This window comes from Coregonus clupeaformis, unplaced genomic scaffold (genome assembly GCF_020615455.1).
Source record: "Coregonus clupeaformis isolate EN_2021a unplaced genomic scaffold, ASM2061545v1 scaf2533, whole genome shotgun sequence".
Classification (NCBI taxonomy): Eukaryota; Metazoa; Chordata; class Actinopteri; order Salmoniformes; family Salmonidae; genus Coregonus; species Coregonus clupeaformis.
In genome coordinates, this window is record NW_025535987.1 from 32,501 (window position 1) to 58,726 (window position 26,226).

The following is a 26,226-nucleotide window of genomic DNA, read 5'->3' on the forward strand; positions in this document are numbered from 1 at the left end:
GTGTGTGTGTGTGTGTGTTTGTGTGTGTGTGTTTGTGTGTGTGTGTGTGTGTGTGTGAGTGTGTGAGTGTGAGTATGAGTGTGAGTGTGTCAGTCAAAAATAAGACTATTTTGAGAAGAGCTGCTGGACATGTTTCCTCCAGCAAAGCGAACTGGATTCTCTTGAAGGAAAGTGACTTGCAGACAGTACAGTCGGTTCCAGGAATAATAACAACGGCTATGGATAGTCCTGAATGAATCGTGAATGAGTGAGAAAGAAAAGACGCACAAATATCATACTCCCAAGACATGCTAACCTCTCACCACTACAATAACAAGGGAGGTTAGCATTTTATATCATACCCCTAAAACATGCTAACCTCTCACCACTACAATAACAAGGGAGGTTAGCATTTTATATCATACCCCTAAAACATGCTAACCTCTCACCACTACAATAACAATGGAGGTTAGCATTTTATATCATACCCCTAAAACATGCTAACCTCTCACCACTACAATAACAAGGGAGGTTAGCATTTTATATCATACCCCTAAAACATGCTAACCTCTCACCACTACAATAACAAGGGAGGTTAGCATTTTTTTGGGGGGGTATGGGCGGCGACAATCGGCCCATCGTCATCCAGGGTAGGGGAGGGAATGGCCGGCAGGGATGTAGCTGAGTTAGTAGAGCATGGCGTTTGCAACGCCAGGGTTGTGGGTTCGATTCCCACGGGGGGGCCAGTATGAAAAATAAAATAAAAAATATGTATGCACTCACTAACTGTAAGTCGCTCTGGATAAGAGCATCTGCTAAATGACGTAAATGTAAAATGTATGATATTTATGCCTCTGTAACTTTCTCACTCATCATTATTCACGATTCATTTAGGATGATCTGTAACCATGGTATCATCCACATGAATGCAGAAGCGTTTAGAAACATATTATATTCTTAATTACAATAAAAATGACTCCAAAATGACACGATACGTTATTTAACATTCATTTCTATTGGGCACAAAATAATCTGAAACACAACCAAAAACAAACAGCAAATGCATCCAACAATAATAATATGCCATTTAGCAGACGCTTTTATCCAAAGCGACTTACAGTCATGCGTGCATACATTTTTTTTTTTTTTTTTGTGTATGGGTGGTCCCGGATATCGAACCCACTACCTTGGCGTTACAAGCGCCGTGCTCTACCAGCTGAGCTACAGAGGACCACAAGGAGGAGTCACAAGCTTGATGTAATCATTGCGTGTGTGTGTGCGTGTGTGTGCGTGCGTGTGTGTGCTTGCGTGCGCGTGTGTACATATGTGTGTGTGTGTGCGTGTGTGTGCTTGCGTGCGCGTGTGTACATATGTGTGTGTGTGTGTGCGTGCTTGCGTGCGTGTACATATGTGTGTGTGTGTGTGTGTGTGCGTGCTTGCGTGCGCGTGTGTACATATGTGTGTGTGAGACTCACACTGTGGAATGAAGCTGAAGGGAAGAGTCATGGGAATTTCATCAAACCCTGAAGCAACTCTTCTGCCTCACTGCTTTGACCGCAGAATATAAACTCAGCCACACGTATGAATGATAAAATACAAGGCAAATAGGACAAGGTGCTTGTGTCATCATGTCTTGCAGGCAGGTATCGACTGTGTAGTAAAATATATTAACCTCTTGCCTTATAAAACGGTAGCTATTTTCTGCTGTGGATTTACTTTGTCAAGCATGAAATACAAGCATGATCAGTTTCTGGGAGAGTTTTAAATGATCCAACATCATTGTCTTTGGCTGGAAGAAGTTCTTACTTTTGCAGCGTTAATTATATTCATTAATTATATGCCAGACATGTTGCTTATCTAATTACCATGTTCAATTTGTCTATTTGGTTCCCTGTCAGAATTATTATATAATATTGTCCATTATACAATCTCTCTGCTAATGAAGTTTTCTATAGAATGCTAATTATGGATTATAGGAAGAAAAAACTATAGCCTATGTATTACACTTTAGTCATTTAGCCAGACGCTCTTATCCAGAGCAATTAGGGTTAAGTGCCTTGCTCAAGGGAACATCGTCACCTCTGGGATTAGAACCAGCGACCTTTCGGTTACTGGCACAACGCTCTTAACCACTAAGCTACCTGCCGCCCGTTGATTGTTCAAGGTTGTTAATCCACACTGACCATGTCACCTACCGCAGTAGTCTCTTGGACTATAATACCTGGGTTTGGTGAAGTAATGTCAGATCCATAGAGACGGAACGACCAACACGGAGTATACTTTAATAAATCTCTCCTTAGTATGTATCTCTACCTGTTCTGATGTCATGGCCAATACCCTCCACCTGGATGATGGCGTTGGCTATGCCCCGCCCCTGCATGTCCCGGACAACGCCTTTGATCCCACGATGCACCTGTGCATGAAAAGGCCAGAGGTCAAAGATCAACTGACTGTATAATATATAATAATAATAATATGGAATGTATCATATATAATATTAATTTGATTATATTGATTGATTTTATTTTGGGTAAAACAAGTTCTACAGTATTTAAGAGTACAAGACAACCAGAGTATGACACATGAAAATATACAAACTAGTATTTTCTATGTGGTCCTTGATATAAATATTTAAATAATATAATATACACATTCAGATATTAGCCTGATAAATCAGAAATATAATACATCCCCAGGGGGCTGTATCTCTCCCCATACAGTCTAGTGCCAGTAGATCCCCAGGGGGCTGTATCTCTCCCCATACAGTCTAGTGCCAGTAGATCCCCAGGGGGCTGTATCTCTCCCCATACAGTCTAGTGCCAGTAGATCCCCAGGGGGCTGTATCTCTCCCCATACAGTCTAGTGCCAGTAGATCCCCAGGGGGCTGTATCTCTCCCCATACAGTCTAGTGCCAGTAGATCCCCAGGGGGCTGTATCTCTCCCCATACAGTCTAGTGCCAGTAGATCCCCAGGGGGCTGTATCTCTCCCCATACAGTCTAGTGCCAGTAGATCCCCAGGGGGCTGTATCTCTCCCCATACAGTCTAGTGCCAGTAGATCCCCAGGGGGCTGTATCTCTCCCCATACAGTCTAGTGCCAGTAGATCCCCAGGGGGCTGTATCTCTCCCCATACAGTCTAGTGCCAGTAGATCCCCAGGGGGCTGTATCTCTCCCCATACAGTCTAGTGCCAGTAGATCCCCAGGGGGCTGTATCTCTCCCCATACAGTCTAGTGCCAGTAGATCCCCAGGGGGCTGTATCTCTCCCCATACAGTCTAGTGCCAGTAGATCCCCAGGGGGCTGTATCTCTCCCCATACAGTCTAGTGCCAGTAGATCCCCAGGGGGCTGTATCTCTCCCCATACAGTCTAGTGCCAGTAGATCCCCAGGGGGCTGTATCTCTCCCCATACAGTCTAGTGCCAGTAGATCCCCAGGGGGCTGTATCTCTCCCCATACAGTCTAGTGCCAGTAGATCCCCAGGGGGCTGTATCTCTCCCCATACAGTCTAGTGCCAGTAGATCCCCAGGGGCTGTATCTCTCCCCATACAGTCTAGTGCCAGTAGATCCCCAGGGGGCTGTATCTCTCCCCATACAGTCTAGTGCCAGTAGATCCCCAGGGGGCTGTATCTCTCCCCATACAGTCTAGTGCCAGTAGATCCCCAGGGGGCTGTATCTCTCCCCATACAGTCTAGTGCCAGTAGATCCCCAGGGGGCTGTATCTCTCCCCATACAGTCTAGTGCCAGTGGATCCCCAGGGGGCTGTATCTCTCCCCATACAGTCTAGTGCCAGTAGATCCCCAGGGGGCTGTATCTCTCCCCATACAGTCTAGTGCCAGTAGATCCCCAGGGGGCTGTATCTCTCCCCATACAGTCTAGTGCCAGTAGATCCCCAGGGGGCTGTATCTCTCCCCATACAGTCTAGTGCCAGTAGATCCCCAGGGGGCTGTACTCTCCCCATACAGTCTAGTGCCAGTAGATCCCCAGGGGGCTGTATCTCTCCCCATACAGTCTAGTGCCAGTAGATCCCCAGGGGGCTGTATCTCTCCCCATACAGTCTAGTGCCAGTAGATCCCCAGGGGGCTGTATCTCCCCTATACAGTCTAGTGCCAGTAGATCCCCAGGGGGCTGTATCTCTCCCCATACAGTCTAGTGCCAGTAGATCCCCAGGGGGCTGTATCTCTCCTATACAGTCTAGTGCCAGTAGATCCCCAGGGGGGCTGTATCTCTCCCCATACAGTCTAGTGCCAGTAGATCCCCAGGGGGCTGTATCTCTCCCCATACAGTCTAGTGCCAGTAGATCCCCAGGGGGCTGTATCTCTCCCCATACAGTCTAGTGCCAGTAGATCCCCAGGGGGCTGTATCTCTCCCCATACAGTCTAGTGCCAGTGGATCCCCAGGGGGCTGTATCTCTCCCCATACAGTCTAGTGCCAGTGGATCCCCAGGGGGCTGTATCTCTCCCCATACAGTCTAGTGCCAGTAGATCCCCAGGGGGGCTGTATCTCTCCCCATACAGTCTAGTGCCAGTAGATCCCCAGGGGGCTGTATCTCTCCCCATACAGTCTAGTGCCAGTAGATCCCCAGGGGGCTGTATCTCTCCCCATACAGTCTAGTGCCAGTAGATCCCCAGGGGGCTGTATCTCTCCCCATACAGTCTAGTGCCAGTAGATCCCCAGGGGGCTGTATCTCTCCCCATACAGTCTAGTGCCAGTAGATCCCCAGGGGGCTGTATCTCTCCCCATACAGTCTAGTGCCAGTAGATCCCCAGGGGGCTGTATCTCTCCCCATACAGTCTAGTGCCAGTAGATCCCCAGGGGGCTGTATCTCTCCCCATACAGTCTAGTGACAGTAGATCCCCAGGGGGCTGTATCTCTCCCCATACAGTCTAGTGCCAGTAGATCCCCAGGGGGCTGTATCTCTCCCCATACAGTCTAGTGCCAGTAGATCCCCAGGGGGCTGTATCTCTCCCCATACAGTCTAGTGCCAGTAGATCCCCAGGGGGCTGTATCTCTCCCCATACAGTCTAGTGCCAGTAGATCCCCAGGGGGCTGTATCTCTCCCTATACAGTCTAGTGCCAGTAGATCCCCAGGGGGCTGTATCTCTCCCTATACAGTCTAGTGCCAGTAGATCCCCAGGGGGCTGTATCTCTCCCCATACAGTCTAGTGCCAGTAGATCATCAGGGGGCTGTATCTCTCCCCATACAGTCTAGTGCCAGTAGATCCCCAGGGGGCTGTATCTCTCCCCATACAGTCTAGTGCCAGTAGATCCCCAGGGGGCTGTATCTCTCCCCATACAGTCTAGTGCCAGTAGATCCCCAGGGGGCTGTATCTCTCCCCATACAGTCTAGTGCCAGTAGATCCCCAGGGGGCTGTATCTCTCCCCATACAGTCTAGTGCCAGTAGATCCTCAGGGGCTGTATCTCTCCCCCATACAGTCTAGTGCCAGTAGATCCCCAGGGGGCTGTATCTCTCCCCATACAGTCTAGTGCCAGTAGATCCCCAGGGGGCTGTATCTCTCCCCATACAGTCTAGTGCCAGTAGATCCCCAGGGGGCTGTATCTCTCCCTATACAGTCTAGTGCCAGTAGATCCCCAGGGGGCTGTATCTCTCCCCATACAGTCTAGTGCCAGTAGATCCCCAGGGGGCTGTATCTCTCCCCATACAGTCTAGTGCCAGTAGATCCCCAGGGGGCTGTATCTCTCCCCATACAGTCTAGTGCCAGTAGATCCCCAGGGGGCTGTATCTCTCCCCATACAGTCTAGTGCCAGTGGATCCCCAGGGGGGCTGTATCTCTCCCCATACAGTCTAGTGCCAGTGGATCCTCAGGGGGCTGTATCTCTCCCCATACAGTCTAGTGCCAGTAGATCCCCAGGGGCTGTATCTCTCCCCATACAGTCTAGTGCCAGTAGATCCCCAGGGGGCTGTATCTCTCCCCATACAGTCTAGTGCCAGTAGATCCCCAGGGGGGCTGTATCTCTCCCCATACAGTCTAGTGCCAGTAGATCCCCAGGGGGCTGTATCTCTCCCCATACAGTCTAGTGCCAGTAGATCCCCAGGGGCTGTATCTCTCCCCATACAGTCTAGTGCCAGTAGATCCCCAGGGGGCTGTATCTCTCCCCATACAGTCTAGTGCCAGTAGATCCCCAGGGGGCTGTATCTCTCCCCATACAGTCTAGTGCCAGTAGATCCCCAGGGGGGCTGTATCTCTCCCCATACAGTCTAGTGCCAGTAGATCCTCAGGGGCTGTATCTCTCCCCATACAGTCTAGTGCCAGTAGATCCTCAGGGGCTGTATCTCTCCCCATACAGTCTAGTGCCAGTAGATCCCCAGGGGGCTGTATCTCTCCCCATACAGTCTAGTGCCAGTAGATCCCCAGGGGGCTGTATCTCTCCCCATACAGTCTAGTGCCAGTAGATCCTCAGGGGCTGTATCTCTCCCCATACAGTCTAGTGCCAGTAGATCCCCAGGGGGCTGTATCTCTCCCCATACAGTCTAGTGCCAGTAGATCCCCCAGGGGCTGTATCTCTCCCCATACAGTCTAGTGCCAGTAGATCCCCAGGGGGCTGTATCTCTCCCTATACAGTCTAGTGCCAGTAGATCCCCAGGGGGCTGTATCTCTCCCCATACAGTCTAGTGACAGTAGATCCCCAGGGGGCTGTATCTCTCCCCATACAGTCTAGTGCCAGTAGATCCCCAGGGGGCTGTATCTCTCCCCATACAGTCTAGTGCCAGTAGATCCCCAGGGGGCTGTATCTCTCCCCATACAGTCTAGTGCCAGTGGATCCCCAGGGGGCTGTATCTCTCCCCATACAGTCTAGTGCCAGTGGATCCTCAGGGGGCTGTATCTCTCCCCATACAGTCTAGTGCCAGTAGATCCCCAGGGGGCTGTATCTCTCCCCATACAGTCTAGTGCCAGTAGATCCCCAGGGGGCTGTATCTCTCCCCATACAGTCTAGTGCCAGTAGATCCCCAGGGGGCTGTATCTCTCCCCATACAGTCTAGTGCCAGTAGATCCCCAGGGGGCTGTATCTCTCCCCATACAGTCTAGTGCCAGTGGATCCTCAGGGGGCTGTATCTCTCCCCATACAGTCTAGTGCCAGTAGATCCCCAGGGGGCTGTATCTCTCCCCATACAGTCTAGTGCCAGTAGATCCCCAGGGGGCTGTATCTCTCCCCATACAGTCTAGTGCCAGTAGATCCCCAGGGGGCTGTATCTCTCCCCATACAGTCTAGTGCCAGTAGATCCCCAGGGGGCTGTATCTCTCCCCATACAGTCTAGTGAATAAAGGACTATAGACCACCTATTTCTAAAAACCTGTTTTCGCTTTGTCATTATGGGGTATTTTGTGTAGATTGATGATTATTATTCTTTTTTAATCCATTTTAGAATAATGCTGTAACGTAACAACATGTGGAAAAAGTAAAGGGGTCTGAATAGTTTCCGAATGCACTGTATGCATGTGTGTGTGATTTGCAGGGGCTGTGTGTCTCTGTACTCTCTCTGCACTCTGCACCCTCTCTGCACTCTGCACCCTCTCTGCACTCTGCACCCTCTCTGCACTCTGTACTCTGTACTCTGCACCCTCTCTGTACTCTGCACCCTCTCTGCACTCTGCACCCTCTCTGTACTCTGCATCCTCTCTGTACTCTGCATCCTCTCTGCACTCTGCACCCTCTCTGTACTCTGCACCCTCTCTGTACTCTGCACCCTCTTTGCACTCTGCACTCTCTCTGTACTATGTACTCTGCACTCTCTCTGTACTCTGTACTCTCTCTGCACTACACTCTCTCTATATTCTGTACTCACTCTGCACTCTGTACTCTCTCTGCACTCTGCACTCTCTCTGTACTCTCTGCACTATGCACTATCTCTGTACTCTGTACTCTACACCATCTCTGCACTCTGTACTCTGCACCTTCTCTGCACTATGTACTCTGCACCCTCTCTGCGTTCTGCGCTCTGCACTCTTTCTGTACTATGCGCTCTGCACTCTCTGTGCTCTGTACTCTGCACCCTCTCTGCACTCTGCACCCTCTCTGCACTCTGCACCCTCTCTGCACTCTGTACTCTGCACCCTCTCTGTACTCTGCACCCTCTCTGCACTCTGCACCCTCTCTGCACTCTGCACCCTCTCTGTACTCTGCACCCTCTCTGTACTCTGCACCCTCTCTGTACTCTGCACCCTCTCTGTACTCTGCACCCTCTTTGCACTCTGCACTCTCTCTGTACTATGTACTCTGCACTCTCTCTGTACTGTGCTCTCTCTCTGTACTCTAGACTCTCTCTGTACTCTGCACTCTCGCTGCACTCTGCACCCTCTCTGTACTCTGCACCCTCTTTGCACTCTGCACTCTCTCTGTACTATGTACTCTGCACTCTCTCTGTACTGTGCTCTCTCTCTGTACTCTAGACTTTCTATGTACTCTGCTCTGTCCTCTGCACACTCTCTGTACTCTGCGCTCTCTCTTCACTCTCTATGCACTCTGCACTCTCTCTGTGCTCTCTCTCTGTACTCTAGACTCTCTCTGTACTGTGCTCTCTCTTCACTCTCTATGCACTCTGCACTCTCTCTGTACTCTCTCTGTACTCAGCACTCTGTACCTGCTCCATGAAGACGAGCAGAGATTCCCGGTTGTTTTCCCACTCCTCCGCCAGCTCGCTCTCATGGGGGAATTTGTCACAGCCCACGTACATCGACAGCTCAAAGCAGTTGGTGTGCAAGTAGCTGAAATCATTCATACCTGCCAACACAGCACACAGACGAGTCATTTATCTGTTGGCCAACTGCCAAATCAAGAGACATCAGCTGATATTTTATTTTCTCAGTCATGTGTTGAAATGAAGAGCTACTCTGGTACTGGTCTGTGGTGGCAGATTGGAGGTTCCACATGTTTTTGTCTTGTTTTCTTTGGTAAGTTTTGCACATTATATTACAACATTACAAAGAAACCCACAGAAAAAACATTCAAACAGCCTGTGGCTAAAGTGAATATGCAGATGTGTACACCTCAGACGGATACCTAATATAACTAAGCCCCCTGAGAAGTTAAAAAGGGTAAGCTAAGAAATACTGCTAGAACAGATCAAGCCTAGTCATGAAAGGAATTGAACTGAATTGAATTGAATTGAACTGAAATGAATTGAACTGAATTTAAATGAATTGAACTGAAATGAAATGAATTGAACTGAACTGAACTGAACTGAATTGAAATGAATTGAACTGAATTGAAATGAACTGAAATGAATTTAACGGAATTGAACTGAAATGAAATGAATTGAACTGAATTGAATTGAACTGAACTGAAATTAATTGAACTGAATTGAATTTAACTGAATTGAATTGAATTGAACTGAATGGGAAAACAGCAACACTAACTCCCTGCTGCGGTGTGCCAGGATGCCCCGTTGATGGTGCCATCCTCCTTGGCAAAGTCCTCGGTGTGGCAGACGCGTCGGCTGGCGTCGGTCATCAGGCGGTGGGTGGATGCGTAGGAGAAGGCGAGCCAGCGGAAGACATGGTCGTCTGGGGTGGGGGTCTGCTCCCTGGCTACACCCTGGGAACGGGTCCTGTCATAGGGGAAGGTCACCACCAACTCCCCTCCCTGGAGGTTACCACCCAGGACGAACGGGATCTTCTCCATCCAGGAGACCAGCGCACGCGTCTCTGCTGCTACCTGAGGAGAGGAGACGGAGAAGAGAGAGGAGAGAGGAGAGAGGAGAGAAGGAGGAGAGGGAGGAGAGAGGAGAGAGGAGAGGGAGGAGAGGAGGAAGAGGGAGAGGAGATGGGAGAAGAGGAGAGAGGGGAAGGGAAGGCGGGAGAGGAGGGGAGAGAGGAAGACGAGAAGAGAAGAGAATCGGAGAGGAAAGGAGAGGAGTATCAGCCTCATACAACTTTTAGTCTGACTGTATTGGGCCGCCTGTTACCATGGTTACGGTTGACTGTATTGGGCCACCTGTTACCATGGTTATGGTTGACTGTATTGTGCCACCTGTTAACATGGTTATGGTTGACTGTATTGTGCCACCTGTTACCATGGTTATGGTTGACTGTATTGGGCCACCTGTTACCATGGTTATGGTTGACTGTATTGTGCCACCTGTTAACATGGTTATAGTTGACTGTATTGTGCCACATGTTACCATGGTTATGGTTGACTGTATTGTGCCACCTGTTACCATGGTTATGGTTGTCTGTATTGTTCTACCGGTTACCATGGTTATGGTTGACTGTATTATGGCATCTGTTACCATGGTTATGGTTGACTGTATTGTGCAACCTGTTACCATGGTTATGGTTGACTGTATTGTGCCACCTGTTACCATGGTTATGGTTGTCTGTATTGTGCCACCTGTTACCACAGTTATGTTTGACTGTATTGTGCCACCTGTTACCATGGTTATGGTTGTCTGTATTGTGTCACCTGTTACCATGGTTATTGTTGACTGTATTGTGTGACCTGTTACCATGGTTATGAGTGTTTGGGAAACTAACAGGGGGTGTTGGGAAGAGTGAGTGGGGAGGACAGTGAGTTGGTGTCACCTCAATACCATAGGACTTAAAACTGATTAAATGGTATCCTCTGGAAATAATTCCATTGTGTCATGGAATATCAGGGGACAGAAACAGACAAACAAATACATCAAGGTGGTACGTGACTAGTTAGGTATACACTTCATTTGTTTACTCCACTGACATCTGTACAAGGTGCATCTGCGCTCGGACAATAAAAGACTCCAAATAAGTACCATCCCATTGGTATTTATTTACTAAAACGTACTTATTTACTTGGTATTTATTTACACACAGGAACACTTGTGACTTCCGTCTCGCTTCCGCATTGTCTCCGTGCTGCTGTGCTGTTTGTTGCTACTTGGCTACCTGCCAAACTATTCACGTTTTACTTTTAATAAACGTTTAATCAATCTCTGTGTTCAACAAATTTACCAACTTTTTAGTTTTGTCCTCACTCATCTTTTTTCGTTAAACTTTTTCACCCCGGACGTTTTATCCCGAGACAGAAGAGTCATTTTCCTGTGCGTTTTAGCTGCCAATTTTACTTTATTTTCCTTTTTTCCATCGCAACTTTTTTCCCTTATTCAACTTTTTTCACTCGGACGCTTTATCTGGACATGGTTCGTCAACATCTTCAACAGCCGAAGCTAAGTAGTAACATTAACATGATGTCTTCTAATTGCAGTCGCTGTACTCATAATATACAGGAGAACGATCGCCTTACGGCGAGAATAGCTGTGCTACAAGCCCAGCTTCAGACGCAATCGTTAGGCAAGGGTAATTTCAGTGTAGGAAAGGAAGAAACAGCGTCTGTGCCACCAGTAAGTACAGACAGTAACGTTAGTATAAATCCCCCGCACAGTCCCCGCAGCGGACAACTTTCTCATGGCTTCTGGAGGGAAATACTGTTGGAATGCTCAACCGGTGTCGCTCATTCAGCCGACAGAAACCTTCAACCGGTTTTCCCCATTATGTAGCGAGTCGGAGTCTGAGTCTGAGTCTTCTCTTGTCTCTACTCCTCCCGTTACGGGGTCTGAGACGCTCGAAGGCTCCCACCATTAGCTCTGACAAATTGAAAACCCTAGTCATTGGCGACTCCATTACCCGCAGTATTAGACTTAAAACGAATCACCCAGCGATCATACACTGTTTACCAGGGGGCAGGGCTACCGACGTTAAGGCTAATCTAAAGATGGTGCTGGCTAAAGCTAAAACTGGCGAGTGTAGAGAGTATAGAGATATTGTTATCCACGTCGGCACCAACGATGTTAGGATGAAACAGTCAGAGGTCACCAAGTGCAACATAGCTTCAGCTTGTAAATCAGCTAGAAAGATGTGTCGGCATCGAGTAATTGTCTCTGGCCCCCTCCCAGTTAGGGGAAGTGACGAGCTCTACAGCAGAGTCTCAGCACTCAATCGCTGGTTGAAAACTGTTTTCTGCCCCTCCCAAAAGATAACATTTGTGGATAATTGGCCCTCTTTCTGGGACTCACCCACAAACAGGACCAAGCCTGACCTGCTGAGGAGTGACGGACTCCATCCTAGCTGGAGGGGTGCTCTCCTCTTATCTACCAACATAGATAGGGCTCTAACTCCTCTAGCCCCACAGTGAAATAGGGTGCAGGCCAGGCAGCAGGCTGTTAGCCAACCTGCCAGCTTAGTGGAGTCTGCCAATAGCATAGTCAGTGTAGTCAGCTCAGCCATACCCATTGAGACTGTGTCTGTGCCTCGACCTAGGTTGGGCAAAACTAAACATGGCGGTGTTCACCCTAGCAATCTTATTAGGATAAAGACCTCCTCCATTCCTGCCATTATTGAAAGAGATCGTGATACCTCACATCTCAAAATAGGGTTACTTAATGTTAGATCCCTCACTTCAAAGGCAGTCATAGTCAATGAACTAATCACTGATCATAATCTTGATGTGATTGGCCTGACTGAAACATGGCTTAAGCCTGATGAATTTGCTGTGTTAAATGAGGCCTCACCTCCTGGTTACACTAGTGACCATATTCCCGTGCATCCCGCAGAGGCGGAGGTGTTGCTAACATTTACGATAGCAAATTTCAATTTACAAAAAAAAATGGCGTTTTCATCTTTTGAGCTTCTAGTCATGAAATCTATGCAGCCTACTCAATCACTTTTTATAGCTACTGTTTACAGGCCTCCTGGGCCATATACAGCGTTCCTCTCTGAGTTTCCTGAATTCCTATCAGACCTTGTAGTCATAGCAGATCATATTCTAATTTTTGGTGATTTTAATATTCACATGGAGAAGTCCACAGACCCACTCCAAAAGTCTTTCGGAGCCATCATCGACTCAGTGGGTTTTGTCCAACATGTCTCTGGACCTACTCACTGCCACAGTCATACTCTGGACCTAGTTTTGTCCCATGGAATAAATGTTGTAGATCTTAATGTTTTTCCACAAAATCCTGGACTATCGGACCACCATTTTATTACGTTTGCAATCGCAACAAATAATCTGCTCAGACCCCAACCAAGGAGCATCAAAAGTCGTGCTATAAATTCTCAGACAACACAAAAATTCCTTGATGCCCTTCCAGACTCCTTCTGCCTACCCAAGGACGTCAGAGGACAAAAATCAGTTAACCACTTAACTGAGGAACTCAATTTAACCTTGCGCAATACCCTAGATGCAGTTGCACCCCTAAAAACGAAAAACATTTGTCATAAGAAACTAGCTCCCTGGTATACAGAAAATACCCGAGCTTTGAAGCAAGCTTCCAGGAAATTGGAACGGAAATGGCGCCACACCAAACTGGAAGTCTTCCGACTAGCTTGGAAAGACAGTACCGTGCAGTACCGAAGAGCCCTCACTGCTGCTCGATCATCCTACTTTTCCAACTTAATCGAGGAAAATAAGAATAATCCAAAATTTCTTTTTGATACTGTTGCAAAGCTAACTAAAAAGCAGCATTCCCCAAGAGAGGATGGCTTTCACTTCAGCAGTAATAAATTAATGAACTTCTTTGAGAAAAAGATCATGACCATTAGAAAGCAAATTACGGACTCCTCTTTGAATCTGCGTATTCCTCCAGGGCTTAGCTGTCCTGGATCTGCACAGACTCTGCGAGGGCCTGGGATCGGGAGAGACACTTAAGTGTTTTAGTACTATATCTCTTGACACAATGATGAAAATAATCATGGCCTCTAAACCTTCAAGCTGCATACTGGATCCTATTCCTACTAAACTGCTGAAGGAGCTGCTTCCTGTGCTTGGCCCTCCTATGTTGAACATAATAAACAGCTCTCTATCCACCGGATGTGTACCAAACTCACTAAAAGTGGCAGTGATAAAGCCTCTCTTGAAAAAGCCAAACCTTGACCCGGAAAATATAAAAAACTATCGGCCTATATCGAATCTTCCATTCCTCTCAAAAATTTTAGAAAAAGCTGTTGCGCAGCAACTCACTGCCTTTCTGAAGACAAACAATGTGTACGAAATGCTTCAGTCTGGTTTTAGACCCCATCATAGCACTGAGACTGCACTTGTGAAGGTGGTAAATGACCTTTTAATGGCGTCAGACCGAGGCTCTGCATCTGTCCTCGTGCTACTAGACCTTAGTGCTGCCTTTGACACCATCGATCACCACATTCTTTTGGAGAGACTGGAAACCCAAATTGGTCTACACGGACAAGTTCTGGCCTGGTTTAGATCTTACCTGTCGGAAAGATATCAGTTTGTCTCTGTGAATGGTCTGTCCTCCGACAAATCAACTGTACATTTCGGTGTTCCTCAAGGTTCCGTTTTAGGACCACTATTGTTTTCACTATATATTTTACCTCTTGGGGATGTTATTCGAAAACATAATGTTAACTTTCACTGCTATGCGGATGACACACAGCTGTACATTTCAATGAAACATGGTGAAGCCCCCAAAATTGCCCTCGCTAGAAGCCTGTGTTTCAGACATAAGGAAGTGGATGGCTGAAAACTTTTTACTTTTAAACTCGGACAAAACAGAGATGCTTGTTCTAGGTCCCAAGAAACAAAGAGATCTTCTGTTAAATCTGACAATTCATCTTGATGGTTGTAAAGTCGTCTCAAATAAAACTGTGAAGGACCTCGGCGTTACTCTTGACCCTGATCTCTCTTTTGACGAACATATCAAGACTGTTTCAAGGACAGCTTTTTTCCATCTACGTAACATTGCAAAAATCTGAAATTTTCTGTCCAAAAATGATGCAGAAAAAATTAATCCATGCATTTGTTACTTCTAGGTTAGACTACTGCAATGCTCTATTTTCCGGCTACCCGGATAAAGCACTAAATAAACTTCAGTTAGTGCTAAATACGGCTGCTAGAATCCTGACTAGAACCAAGAAATTTGATCATATTACTCCAGTGCTAGCTTCCCTACACTGGCTTCCTGTTAAGGCAAGGGCTGATTTCAAGGTTTTACTGTTAACCTATAAAGCGTTACATGGGCTTGCTCCTACCTATCTTTCCGAGTTGGTCCTGCCGTACATACCAATACGTACGCTACGGTCACAAGACGCAGGCCTCCTAATTGTCCCTAGAATTTCTAAGCAAACAGCGGGAGGCAGGGCTTTCTCCTATAGATCTCCATTTTTATGGAACAGTCTGCCTACCCATGTGAGAGAGCGCAGACTCGGTCTCAACCTTTAAGTCTTTACTGAAGACTTATCTCTTCAGTAGGTCATATGATTGAGTGTAGTCTGGCCCAGGAGTGTGAAGGTGAACGGAAAGGCTCTGGAGCAATGAACAGCCCTTGCTGTCTCTGCCGGGCCGGTTCCCCTCTCCACTGGGGTTCTCTGCCTCTAACCCTGTTGCAGGGGCTGGGTCACTGGCTTGCTGGTGCTCTTTCATGCCGTCCCTGGGAGGGGTGCGTCACTTGAGTGGGTTGAGTTACTGACGTGATCTTCCTGTCTGGGTTGGCGCCCCCCTTGGTTTGTGCTGTGGTGGAGACCTCTGTGGGCTATACTCGGCCTTGTCTCAGGATTGTAAGTTGGTGGTTGAGGATATCCCTCTAGTGGTGCGGGGGCTGTGCTTTGGCAGAGTGGGTGGGGTTATATCCTTCCTGTTTGGCCCTGTCCGGGGTTTCTTCGGATGGGGCCACAGTGTCTCCGGACCGCTCCTGTCTCAGCCTCCAGTATTTATGCTGCAGTAGTTTATGTGTCGGGGGCTGGGGTTAGTTGGTTATACCTGGAGTACTTCTCCTGTCTTATCCAGTGTCCTGTGTGAATTTAAGTATGCTCTCTCTAATTCTCTCGTTCTCTCTTTCTCTCTGAGAACCTGAGCCCTAGGACCATACGTCAGGACTACCGGGCATGATGACACCTTGCTGTCCCCAGTCCGCCTGGCCTTGCTGCTATTCCAGTTTCAACTGTTCTGCCTGCGGTTACGAAACCCCTACCTGTCCCAGACCTGCTGTTTTCAACTCTTAATGATCGGCTATGAAAAGCCAACTGAGAGACCTGAGCACCTAGGACCATACGTCGGGACTACCGGCCGTGGTGACTCCTTGCTGTCCCCAGTCCGCCTGGCCTTGCTGCTATTCCAGTTTCAACTGTTCTGCCTGCGGTTATGGAACCCCTACCTGTCCCAGACCTGCTGTTTTCAACTCTTAATGATCGGCTATGAAAAGCCAACTGAGATTTATTCCTGATTATTATTTGACCATGCTTGTCACTTATGAACATTTTTGAACATCTTGGCATGGTTCTGTTATAATCTTCACCCGGCACAGCCAGAAGAGGACTGGCCACCCCTCATAGCCTGGTTCCTCTCTAGGTTTCTTCCTAGGTTTTCGCCTTTCTAGGGAGTTTTTCCTAGCCACCGTGCTTCTACACCTGCATTACTAGCTGTTTGGGGTTTTAGGCTGGGTTTCTGTACAGCACTTCGAGATATTAGCTGATGTAAGAAGGGCTATATAAAATAAAATTGATTGATTGATTGAACACTAACATCCAGATGCTTGTGTTTACATTTGCATGCAACATGGTATTATGTGACTGATAAATACAAAATGGAGGAGCAAATTGGCCTTTCTGTGAGGGCTATCTCGCTTTGTTTACAACCCATTTATACTCTCTCAAAACCCTGGCCTATTAACTCAGTGGGTTGGTCCCAAATGGCACCCTATTCCTTATATTTCATTACGTTTGAACAGGGCCCATAGGACGCATTAGCAGTAACTCAGGGATAGGTGTCACGTTCGTTGAAGGACGGGTCGGACCAAGGCGCAGCGTGAAATGCATACATGTTTATTATAACGATAAACACACGAACAAAAACAACAAAACAACGTGACGTGAAGTCCTCAGGCTGAACACAATACAAGCCTCCACACGGAACAAGATCCCACAACTAATGATAAGTAACAGGCTACTAAAGTATGATCCCCAATCAGAGACAACGAGCGACAGCTGCCTCTGATTGGGAATCACACCCGGCCAAACATAGAAACACAATACTTAGAATGAAAACATAGAAATACTAACATAGATATCCACACCCTGACTCAACATACTAGAGTCCCATAAGTCAGGGCGTGACAATAGGTGGGTAGAGTGGCATTAAAAGGCCTCAAGTGGGAATCAGATATATGAAAAAATAGGTGGTTGGAAATCAGTCAACACATTTAATGAAGTCGGGGAGTCAGGGAGGGCTAGAGAGGGAGATGAGGACAGTTCAATTCACTGCTTCCTGGACACAGGTGTGAATCCCATCTCAGTGTAGCCGGGGCAGATCTGGCTCCTCCCAGCCCAGAGTCATTGGTGGAGGTGAGTAATGCCAACACACTGGGACTGAGGGCGGAGCTCATTATAGACACGAGGGTCTACATTAGCACATAGCTGGGTGTTCAGTTCATCACGACACAAATTATCCCCTAAATAGACCTCTAATCAGCTCTGCACAGAGAGTGTATTACACTCTTATAAAATCACATACCATCACTATCTGGGAATCGTACATTTAAATGAGCAGAGAGGCTCTAAAATTATGAATCTCGATAAAAGGAGTAAAAAGCCCATCTGTCATGGAGTCATTGTGACAGGATGAAAACCAGAAGTACCCTATCTGTCATGAGTCATTGTGACAGGATGAGAACCAGAAGTACCCTTATGAGTTGGAAAAAAGTACCTATCTGTCTGGAGTCATTGTGACAGGATGAGAACCAGAAGTACCCTATCTGTCATGGAGTCGTTGTGACAGGATGAGAACCAGAAGGACCCTATCTGTCATGGAGTCATTGTGACAGGATGAGAACCAGAAGTACCCTATCTGTCATGGAGTCATTGTGACAGGATGAGAACCAGAAGTACCCTATCTGTCATGGAGTCATTGTGACAGGATGAGAACCAGAAGGACCCTATCGAATGACTTTCAAACAAATTCTCAGCTGGCAAAGCTGGTTTAAATGACATTATTACAACCAGTTTACAAACAGAACCCGTTGGATTGGGAAGTACCCTATCAATAATCTCTCTTGGGCGTAACATGGGATAGTATCGTAGCGTCTGTCAACAAACTGTGGGATGCGACGACTAACAAGGAACTTTGTTCCGGTGCTCAGTCTTTTCGTAAATGATCATTTGGACAAATCACGATTTCACAGGTGCCCGCATCTTACGAATTTAGTAAGGGGAAGGGACATTTGGCCCATAGACTTGCCCGAATCTGGCTGCGAGTTTTCGTTAAGGGGGGTGGTGACTTCGCTAGTCTCGATAGTATCTTTTCTAGTTTCTCTTTTCTAGTTCTGGATGTCCGAGATTCCCCTATCAATGACTTTCAAACACATCAGAATTTTGTGTGGCATTGACTGACCGTGGAGTTCTTGGACTGGTACCATTCGGGGATGGGCACATGGTGGTTGAGCATCTTTCTGGGGATCCATTTCTTTGTTTCAGCCTCCCACAGGATGGAGTTGAGGTCAGGGAAGTTATGGTGGATGTCTACTCCGTCCTGACTCCACCGACCCAGGGACCAGCCACTCAGCTCTGAACCCTGAGGGACAACAGGAGAGTGACACATGGTGACACGTGAGAGCAGGTAATTAAGACATGGTTTTAAATGAATCACTCAGTGGAGGCTCCTCAGAGGAGGAAGGGGAGGACCATCCTCCTCAGTCAATTTCATTTTTTTATTATTATAATGAAACATTAAAAAAGTGGTCCTTTTTAAATAAAACTATACTAAATATAGTCACAAAAAAAACAGAAAACTTGAGCGTGCATAACTATTCACCGCCCCAAAGTCAATACTTTGTAGAGCCACCTTTTGCAGCAATTACAGCTAAAAGTATCTTGGGGTATGTCTCTATAAGCTTGGCACATCTAGCCACTGGGAGTTTTGCCCATTCTTCAAGGCAAAACTGCTCCAGCTCCTTCAAGTCGGATGGGTTCCGCTGGTGTACAGCAATCTTTAAGTCATACCACAGATTCTCAATTGGATTGAGGTCTGAGCTTTGACAAGGCCATTCCAAGACATTTAAATGTTTCCCCTTAAACCACTCGAGTGTTGCTTTAGCAGTATGCTTAGGGTCATTGTCCTGCTGGAAGGAGAACCTCCGTCCCAGTCTCAAATCTCTGGAAGACTGAAACAGGTTTCTCCTAAAGAATTTCCCTGTATTTAGCGCCATCCATCATTCCTTAAATTCTGACCAGTGTCCCAGTCCCTGCAGATTAAAAACATCCCCACAGCATGATGCTGCCACCACCATGCTTCAATGTGGGGATGGTGTTCTTGGGGTGATGAGAAGTGTTGGGTTTGCGCCAGACATAGCGTTTTCCTTGATGGCCAAAAAGCTCAATTTTAGTCTCATCTGACCAGAGTACCTTCTTCCATATGTTTGGGGAGTCTTCCACATGCCTTTTGGCAAACACCAAAAGTGTTTGCTTCTTTTTTTCTTTAAGCAATGGCTTTTTTTCTGGCCACTCTTCCGTAAAGCCCATCTCTGTGGAGTGTACGGCTTAAAGTGGTCCTATGGACAGATAGTCCAATCTCCGCTATGGAGCTCCTTCAGGGTTATTTTTACATTTTAGTCATTTAACAGACACTCTTATCCAGAGCAACTTACAGTTAGTGAGTGCATACATTTGTTTATATATTTTTTTCATACTGGCCCCCCGTGGGAATCGAACCCACAACCCTGGCGTTGCAAGCACCATGCTCTATCAACTGAGCTACACAGGGTTATTGTCAAGAGTGGAGTGTAGTGGGATGTGGAATCACACGCAGGACACAGAGATATAAATCCAAAGGTCTTTAGTGAAGTCCGTAGAAACACGCCAACAATGGCCACAGGCCACAGGCGAAATAAACGCACACTAAACTGAACAAAGTAAGTGTGCACAAAGTGCAGGACTCTCTAAATCAACACGAAATAAAGAGAGAACAAAATACAGCGGACCAAAACTACCACACGACAGTAAAACAATTACTCACAACACCTAAACTAACACAAGGAACTAAATAGGGTGCCTAATGAGACTAAACACTAAACAGGTGTGACAAACAGACAAAACCAATCAAACATGAAACATCGAACGGTGGCAGCTAGTACTCCGGAGACGACGACCGCCGAAGCCTGCCCGAACAAGGAGGAGGGGCCACCTCGGCCGAAACCGTGACAGTTATCTTTGGTCTCTTTGTTGCCTCTCTGGTTAATGCCCTCCTTGCCTGGTCAGTGAGTTTTGGTGGGCGGCCCTCTCTTGGCAGGTTTGTTGTGGTGCCATATTCTTTCCATTTTTTAAATAATGGATTTAATGATGCTCCGTGGGATGTTCAAAGTTTCTGATATTTTTTTTATAACCCAACCCTGATCTGTACTTCTCCATAATTTTGTCCCTGACCTGTTTGGAGAGCTCCTTGGTCTTCATGGTGCCGCTTGCTTGGTGGTGCCCGTTGCTTAGTGGTGTTTCAGACTCTGGGTCCTTTCAGAACAAGTGTATATATACTGAGATCATGTGGTACTTAGATTGCACTCAGGTGGACTTTATTTAACTAACTATGTGACTTCTGAAGGTAATTGGTTGCACCAGATCTTATTTAGGGGCTTCATAGCAAAGGGGGTGAATACATATGCACGCACCACTTTTCCATTATTAATTTTTTTGAATTTTTTGAAATAAGTAAAAAAAAAAATATTAAGTTTTTTTACATTTGTTTTACTTCACCAATTTGGGCTATTTTGTGTATGTCCATTACATGAAATCCAAATAAGAATCCATTTAAATGACAGGTTGTAATGCAACAAACTAGGAAAAATGCCAAGGGGGATGAATACTTTTGCAAGGCACTGTAGCTAGCACTGCAGTGCATAAAATGTGATGAGTAGTTTACTCAAAGAGAGAGAAAGACTATAGTTGAACCAATAAAATGCTCTGATGGTTATGTGGATATACTCAGACTTTTAAACTGTCAAGAGGAGTGAAACAAGGTTGTCCACTATCGGCATATCTATTTATTACCATGTAGTTTACCAATAAAATGCTCTGATGGTGATGTGGATATACTCGGAATACATATCCCAAATTAAATAAATGATCTCACTACAACACATTTTAATAGAAAGTTAGCAAAAATAGATAAGATCTTGCTACCATGGAAAGGATAATACCTGTCAATTTGTGAAAAGATCACCCTGATTAACTCTTTAGTCATATCTCAGTTTACCTATTTGCTTATGGTCTTGTCCACACCTAGCGACTTGTTTTTTAAAATTATATGAGCAAAAAATATTCAATTTTATTTAGAAAGGCAAGCCAGACAAAATTAAACGGGCCTATTTATATAATGAATATGAATTTGGAGGGCAGAAATGTTTAAATATTAAAGCGTTAGACCTATCACTAAAAGCTTCAGTCATACAAAAGTTATATTTAAATCCAAACTGGTTCTCTAGCAAATTAGCAAGAATGTCTCACCCCATGTTCAAGAATGGCCTTTTTCCCTTTATTCAGATTACAACCTCTCACTTTTGGTTATTTGAAAATGAAATCTCCAAAATATCACTATTTTTAAAGCAAGCCATAGAAAGTTGGTTACAATTTCAGTTTAATCCACCAGAAAACACAGAACAAATAATAAAAACAAATATTATGGTTAAACTCAAATATACTAATTGATAAAAAAATTAATATATTTTTGGATTAAAAAACGTATTTATAATCTTTGTAAATTATATCATAAATAGGACTGGTGGAGTTATGTCACACATGCAGCTAACAGAAATATATGGAAATGTCTGCTCTACCCAAAATTACAACCAACTAATTGCAGCATTATTGCAAAAATGGAAGAGGAAAGTGGAAGGGGGTAAAAGTAAGGAACTTGTCTGTCGGCCCTGCATTAAATAACATAATTGGTTAAAGAAAATTGTGATTAATAAAAATGTATACCAGTTTCATTTATGGACCAAAAAATGGACAGCTGTGCAATATACATTGCAAAATAGTCGGGAAGAGATTTTCGATGTACCGATTCCATGGCACATGGTTTATGAACTGATACACAAAAAGACGCCGGATTCAAAACATAGAATTTTTCAATTTCAAATTATTATACAAAATTATTGCAACCAATAGAATGTTATATACAGTGGGGAGAACAAGTATTTGATACACTGCCGATTTTGCAGGTATTCCTACTTACAAAGCATGTAGAGGTCTGTAATTTTTATCATAGGTACACTTCAACAAAAATCCAGAAAATCACATTGTATGATTTTTAAGTAATTAATTTGCATTTTATTGCATGGCATAAGTATTTGATCACCTACCAACCAGTAAGAATTACGGCTCTCACAGACCTGTTCGTTTTTCTTTAAGAAGCCCTCCTGTTCTCCACTCATTACCTGTATTAACTGCACCTGTTTGAACTCATTACCTGTATAAAGACACCTGTCCACACACTCAATCAAACAGACTCCAACCTCTCCACAATGGCCAAGACCAGAGAGCTGTGTAAGGACATCAGGGATAAAATTGTAGACCTGCACAAGGCTGGGATGGGCTACAGGACAATAGGCAAGCAGCTTGGTGAGAAGGCAACAACTGTTGGCGCAATTATTAGAAAATGGAAGAAGTTCAAGATGACAGTCAATCACCCTCGGTCTGGGGCTCCATGCAAGATCTCACCTCGTGGGGCATCAATGATCATGAGGAAGGTGAGGGATCAGCCCAGAACTACACGCCAGGACCTGGTCAATGACCTGAATAGAGCTGGGACCACAGTCTCAAAGAAAACCATTAGTAACACACTACGCCGTCATGGATAAAAAATCCTGCAGCGCACGCAAGGTCCCCCTGCTCAAGCCAGCGCATGTCCAGGCCCGTCTGAAGTTTGCCAATGGCCATCTGGATGATCCAGAGGAGGAATGGGAGAAGGTCATGTGTTCTGATGAGACAAAAATAGAGCTTTTTGGTCTAAACTCCACTCGCCGTGTTTGGAGGAAGAAGAAGGATGAGTACAACCCCAAGAACACCATCCCAACCGTGAAGCATGGAGGTGGAAACATCATTCTTTGGGGATGCTTTTCTGCAAAGGGGACAGGGCGACTGCACCATATTGAGGGGAGGATGGATGGGGCCATGTATCGCGAGATCTTGGCCAACAATCTCCTTCCCTCAGTAAGAGCATTGAAGATGGGTCGTGACTGGGTCTTCCAGCCAGTCTCCAGACCTGAACCCAATAGAACATCTTTGGAGGGAGCTGAAAGTCCGTATTGCCCAGCGACAGCCCCGAAACCTGAAGGATCTGGAGAAGGTCTGTATGGAGGAGTGGGCCAAAATCCCTGCTGCAGTGTGTGCAAACCTGGTCAAGACCTACAGGAAACGTATGATCTCTGTAATTGCAAACAAAGGTTTCTGCACCAAATATTAAGTTCTGCTTTTCTGATGTATCAAATACTTATGTCATGCAATAAAATGCAAATTAATTACTTAAAAATCATACAATGTGATTTTCTGGGTTTTTGTTTTAGATTCCGTCTCTCACAGTTGAAGTGTACCTATGATAAAAATTACAGACCTCTACATGCTTTGTAAGTAGGAAAACCTGCAAAATCGGCAGTGTATCAAATACTTGTTCTCCCCACTGTATATGGGGGATACAACCATCCCAGCTCTGCAGATTTTCCTGCGAAGAGACAGAATCATTAGATCATTTGTTTTGGTACAGTCCATATGTAGCTTGTTTTTGGTCGCAGGTTCAGGAATGGCTGAATAATTGCACCATTTACCTGGAGCTAACCCTGCAGATAGCACTACTGGGTGATCTGAAAAGTCATAGTCAATCAATCAATAATATAATAATACTCTTAGCAAAACATTTTATCTTCAATTTACAATCTGCAGAAACTATGAGAATAGAAAGGTTCAGAACCTTTGTGAAACATCACAGTACAGATAAAAATATATGGCAAATAGAAATCAAAACGGGATGGTCTTCAGAGATAGATGGGAGAGGTTGAGGGTAGCTGAAGGATGGGATTAAAAATAAACAAAAGTTAACTATTGTAAAATACATTCTGTCCGTAAAATGTATATAGTATGTATAAGCAGGAAGTAGAAGCCTAAGTGTTGTTGTCCATTAGTTTACTCCAATTAGGGGAGGGGTGGTAGGGTGCAATATCAGCTGTAGGGTTTGTGTCTTTCGGACACTCACACACCTACCACTTCAAAGGCTTTGTCGTACCCGTCGGGGTTGACGGAGGGGAGCAGGTGTATCCTGGTCTCGTGCACCAGGTGACGTATCCGTGGGTTACCCGACAGGTACTCCTGACACATGAACTGTATCAGCAGCAGGAGCAGCTCTCGGCCCAGCACCTCGTTACCATGGGAACCGGCCGTGTAGCGAAACTCTGGTTCACCTGGGAGAGGAGGGAGGGAGGAAGAGAGGGAGAGAGAGAGAGACAGACAGAGAGAGAGAGAGAGAGAGATAGAGAGAGACAGAGAGAGAGAGAGAGAGAGAGAGAGACAGAGAGAGACAGAGAGAGAGAGAGAGAGAGAGAGAGAGAGAGAGAGAGACACAGAGAGAGAGAGAGAGACACAGAGAGAGAGAGGTAAGATTTGCCAACTAAACAAAATGTGAAAAGGCGTACGATGAAAAGATGAAACATGTTATGTGATAATAAAACAATGTTCACCTAACCACTTGAACCCAGAGAACTTTACTTCTAGGAATGAATCAAGTGTAAAGATCCGATCTGAACCCTTTCTGTGGTCTTACCTCGTTCATGCTCTCCGGGGTTGTCTGAGATCTCGATGGCGTAGAGTTTCTGTCCGCTGTGGCTCCTGCCGATGTTGTAGATCCTTGTGATGTTGGGGCACATCTCATTAACCACCTTCATCAGCTGTAGAGCCAGTAGAGAACATCTCATTAACCACCTTCATCAGCTGTAGAGCCAGCAGAGAACATCTCATTAACCACCTTCATCAGCTGTAGAGCCAGTAGAGAACATCTCATTAACCACCTTCATCAGCTGTAGAGCCAGTAGAGAACATCTCATTAACCCCCTTCATCAGCTGTAGAGCCAGTAGAGAACATCTCATTAACCACCTTCATCAGCTGTAGAGCCAGTAGAGAACATCTCATTAACCACCTTCATCAGCTGTAGAGCCAGTAGAGAACATCTCATTAACCACCTTCATCAGCTGTAGAGCCAGTAGAGAACATCTCATTAACCACCTTCATCAGCTGTAAAGCCAGTAGAGAACATCTCATTAACCACCTTCATCAGCTGTAGAGCCAGTAGAGAACATCTCATTAACCACCTTCATCAGCTGTAGAGCCAGTAGAGAACATCTCATTAAACCCCCTTTCAACTCCCTCCAAACATTTTCTATGGGGTTGAGATCTGGAGACTGGCTAGGCCACTCCAGGACCTTGAAATGCTTCTTACGAAGCCACTCCTTCGTTGCCCGGGCGGTGTGTTTGGGATCATTGCCATGCTGAAAGACCCAGCCACGTTTCATCTTCAATGCCCTTGCTGATGGAAGGAGGTTTTCACTCAAAATATCACGATACATGGCCCCATTCATTCTTTCCTTTACACGGATCAGTCATCCTGGTCCCTTTGCAGAAAAACAGCCCCAAAGCATGATGTTTCCACCCCCATGCTTCACAGTAGGTATGGTGTTCTTTGGATGCAACTCAGCATTCTTTGTCCTCCAAACACGATGAGTTGAGTTTTGACCAAAAAGTTATATTTTGGTTTCATCTGACCATATGACATTCTCCCAATCCTCTTCTGGATCATCCAAATGCACTCTAGCAAACTTCAGACGGGCCTGGACATGTACTGGCTTAAGCAGGGGGACACGTCTTGCACTGCAGGATTTGAGTCCCTGGCGGCGTAGTGTGTTACTGATGGTAGGCTTTGTTACTTTGGTCCCAGCTCTCTGCAGGTTATTCACTAGGTCCCCCCGTGTGGTTATGGGATTTTTGCTCACCGTTCTTGTGATCATTTTGACCCCACGAGGTGAGATCTTGCGTGGAGCCCCAGATCGAGGGAGATTATCAGTGGTCTTGTATGTCTTCCACTTCCTAATAATTGCTCCCACAGTTGATTTCTTCAAACCAAGCTGCTTACCTATTGCAGATTCAGTCTTCCCAGCCTGGTGCAGGTCTACAATTTTGTTTCTGGTGTCCTTTGACAGCTCTTTGGTCTTGGCCATAGTGGAGTTTGGAGTGTGACTGTTTGAGGTTGTGGACAGGTGTCTTTTATACTGATAACAAGTTCAAA

At 45.9% G+C, this 26,226-nt stretch overlaps 1 protein-coding gene across 1 annotated transcript in view; it reads right to left on the bottom strand.

Annotated features, from left to right (window-relative positions):
* LOC121562382 (inactive carboxypeptidase-like protein X2) overlaps positions 1-24,861 on the bottom strand; it is a 41,430-nt gene extending 16,569 nt beyond the window's left edge. Inside the window, exons 1-6 of the mRNA XM_045219610.1 lie at positions 24,711-24,861; positions 24,155-24,351; positions 18,306-18,485; positions 9,353-9,650; positions 8,578-8,717; positions 2,293-2,392 (exon numbers count right to left, since the gene is read on the bottom strand). Coding sequence (XP_045075545.1) covers positions 2,293-2,392; positions 8,578-8,717; positions 9,353-9,650; positions 18,306-18,485; positions 24,155-24,351; positions 24,711-24,861 — 1,066 coding nt within the window. The remainder of the gene's footprint in view (positions 1-2,292; positions 2,393-8,577; positions 8,718-9,352; positions 9,651-18,305; positions 18,486-24,154; positions 24,352-24,710) is intronic.
* Between the last annotated feature and the right edge of the window lie 1,365 nt (positions 24,862-26,226).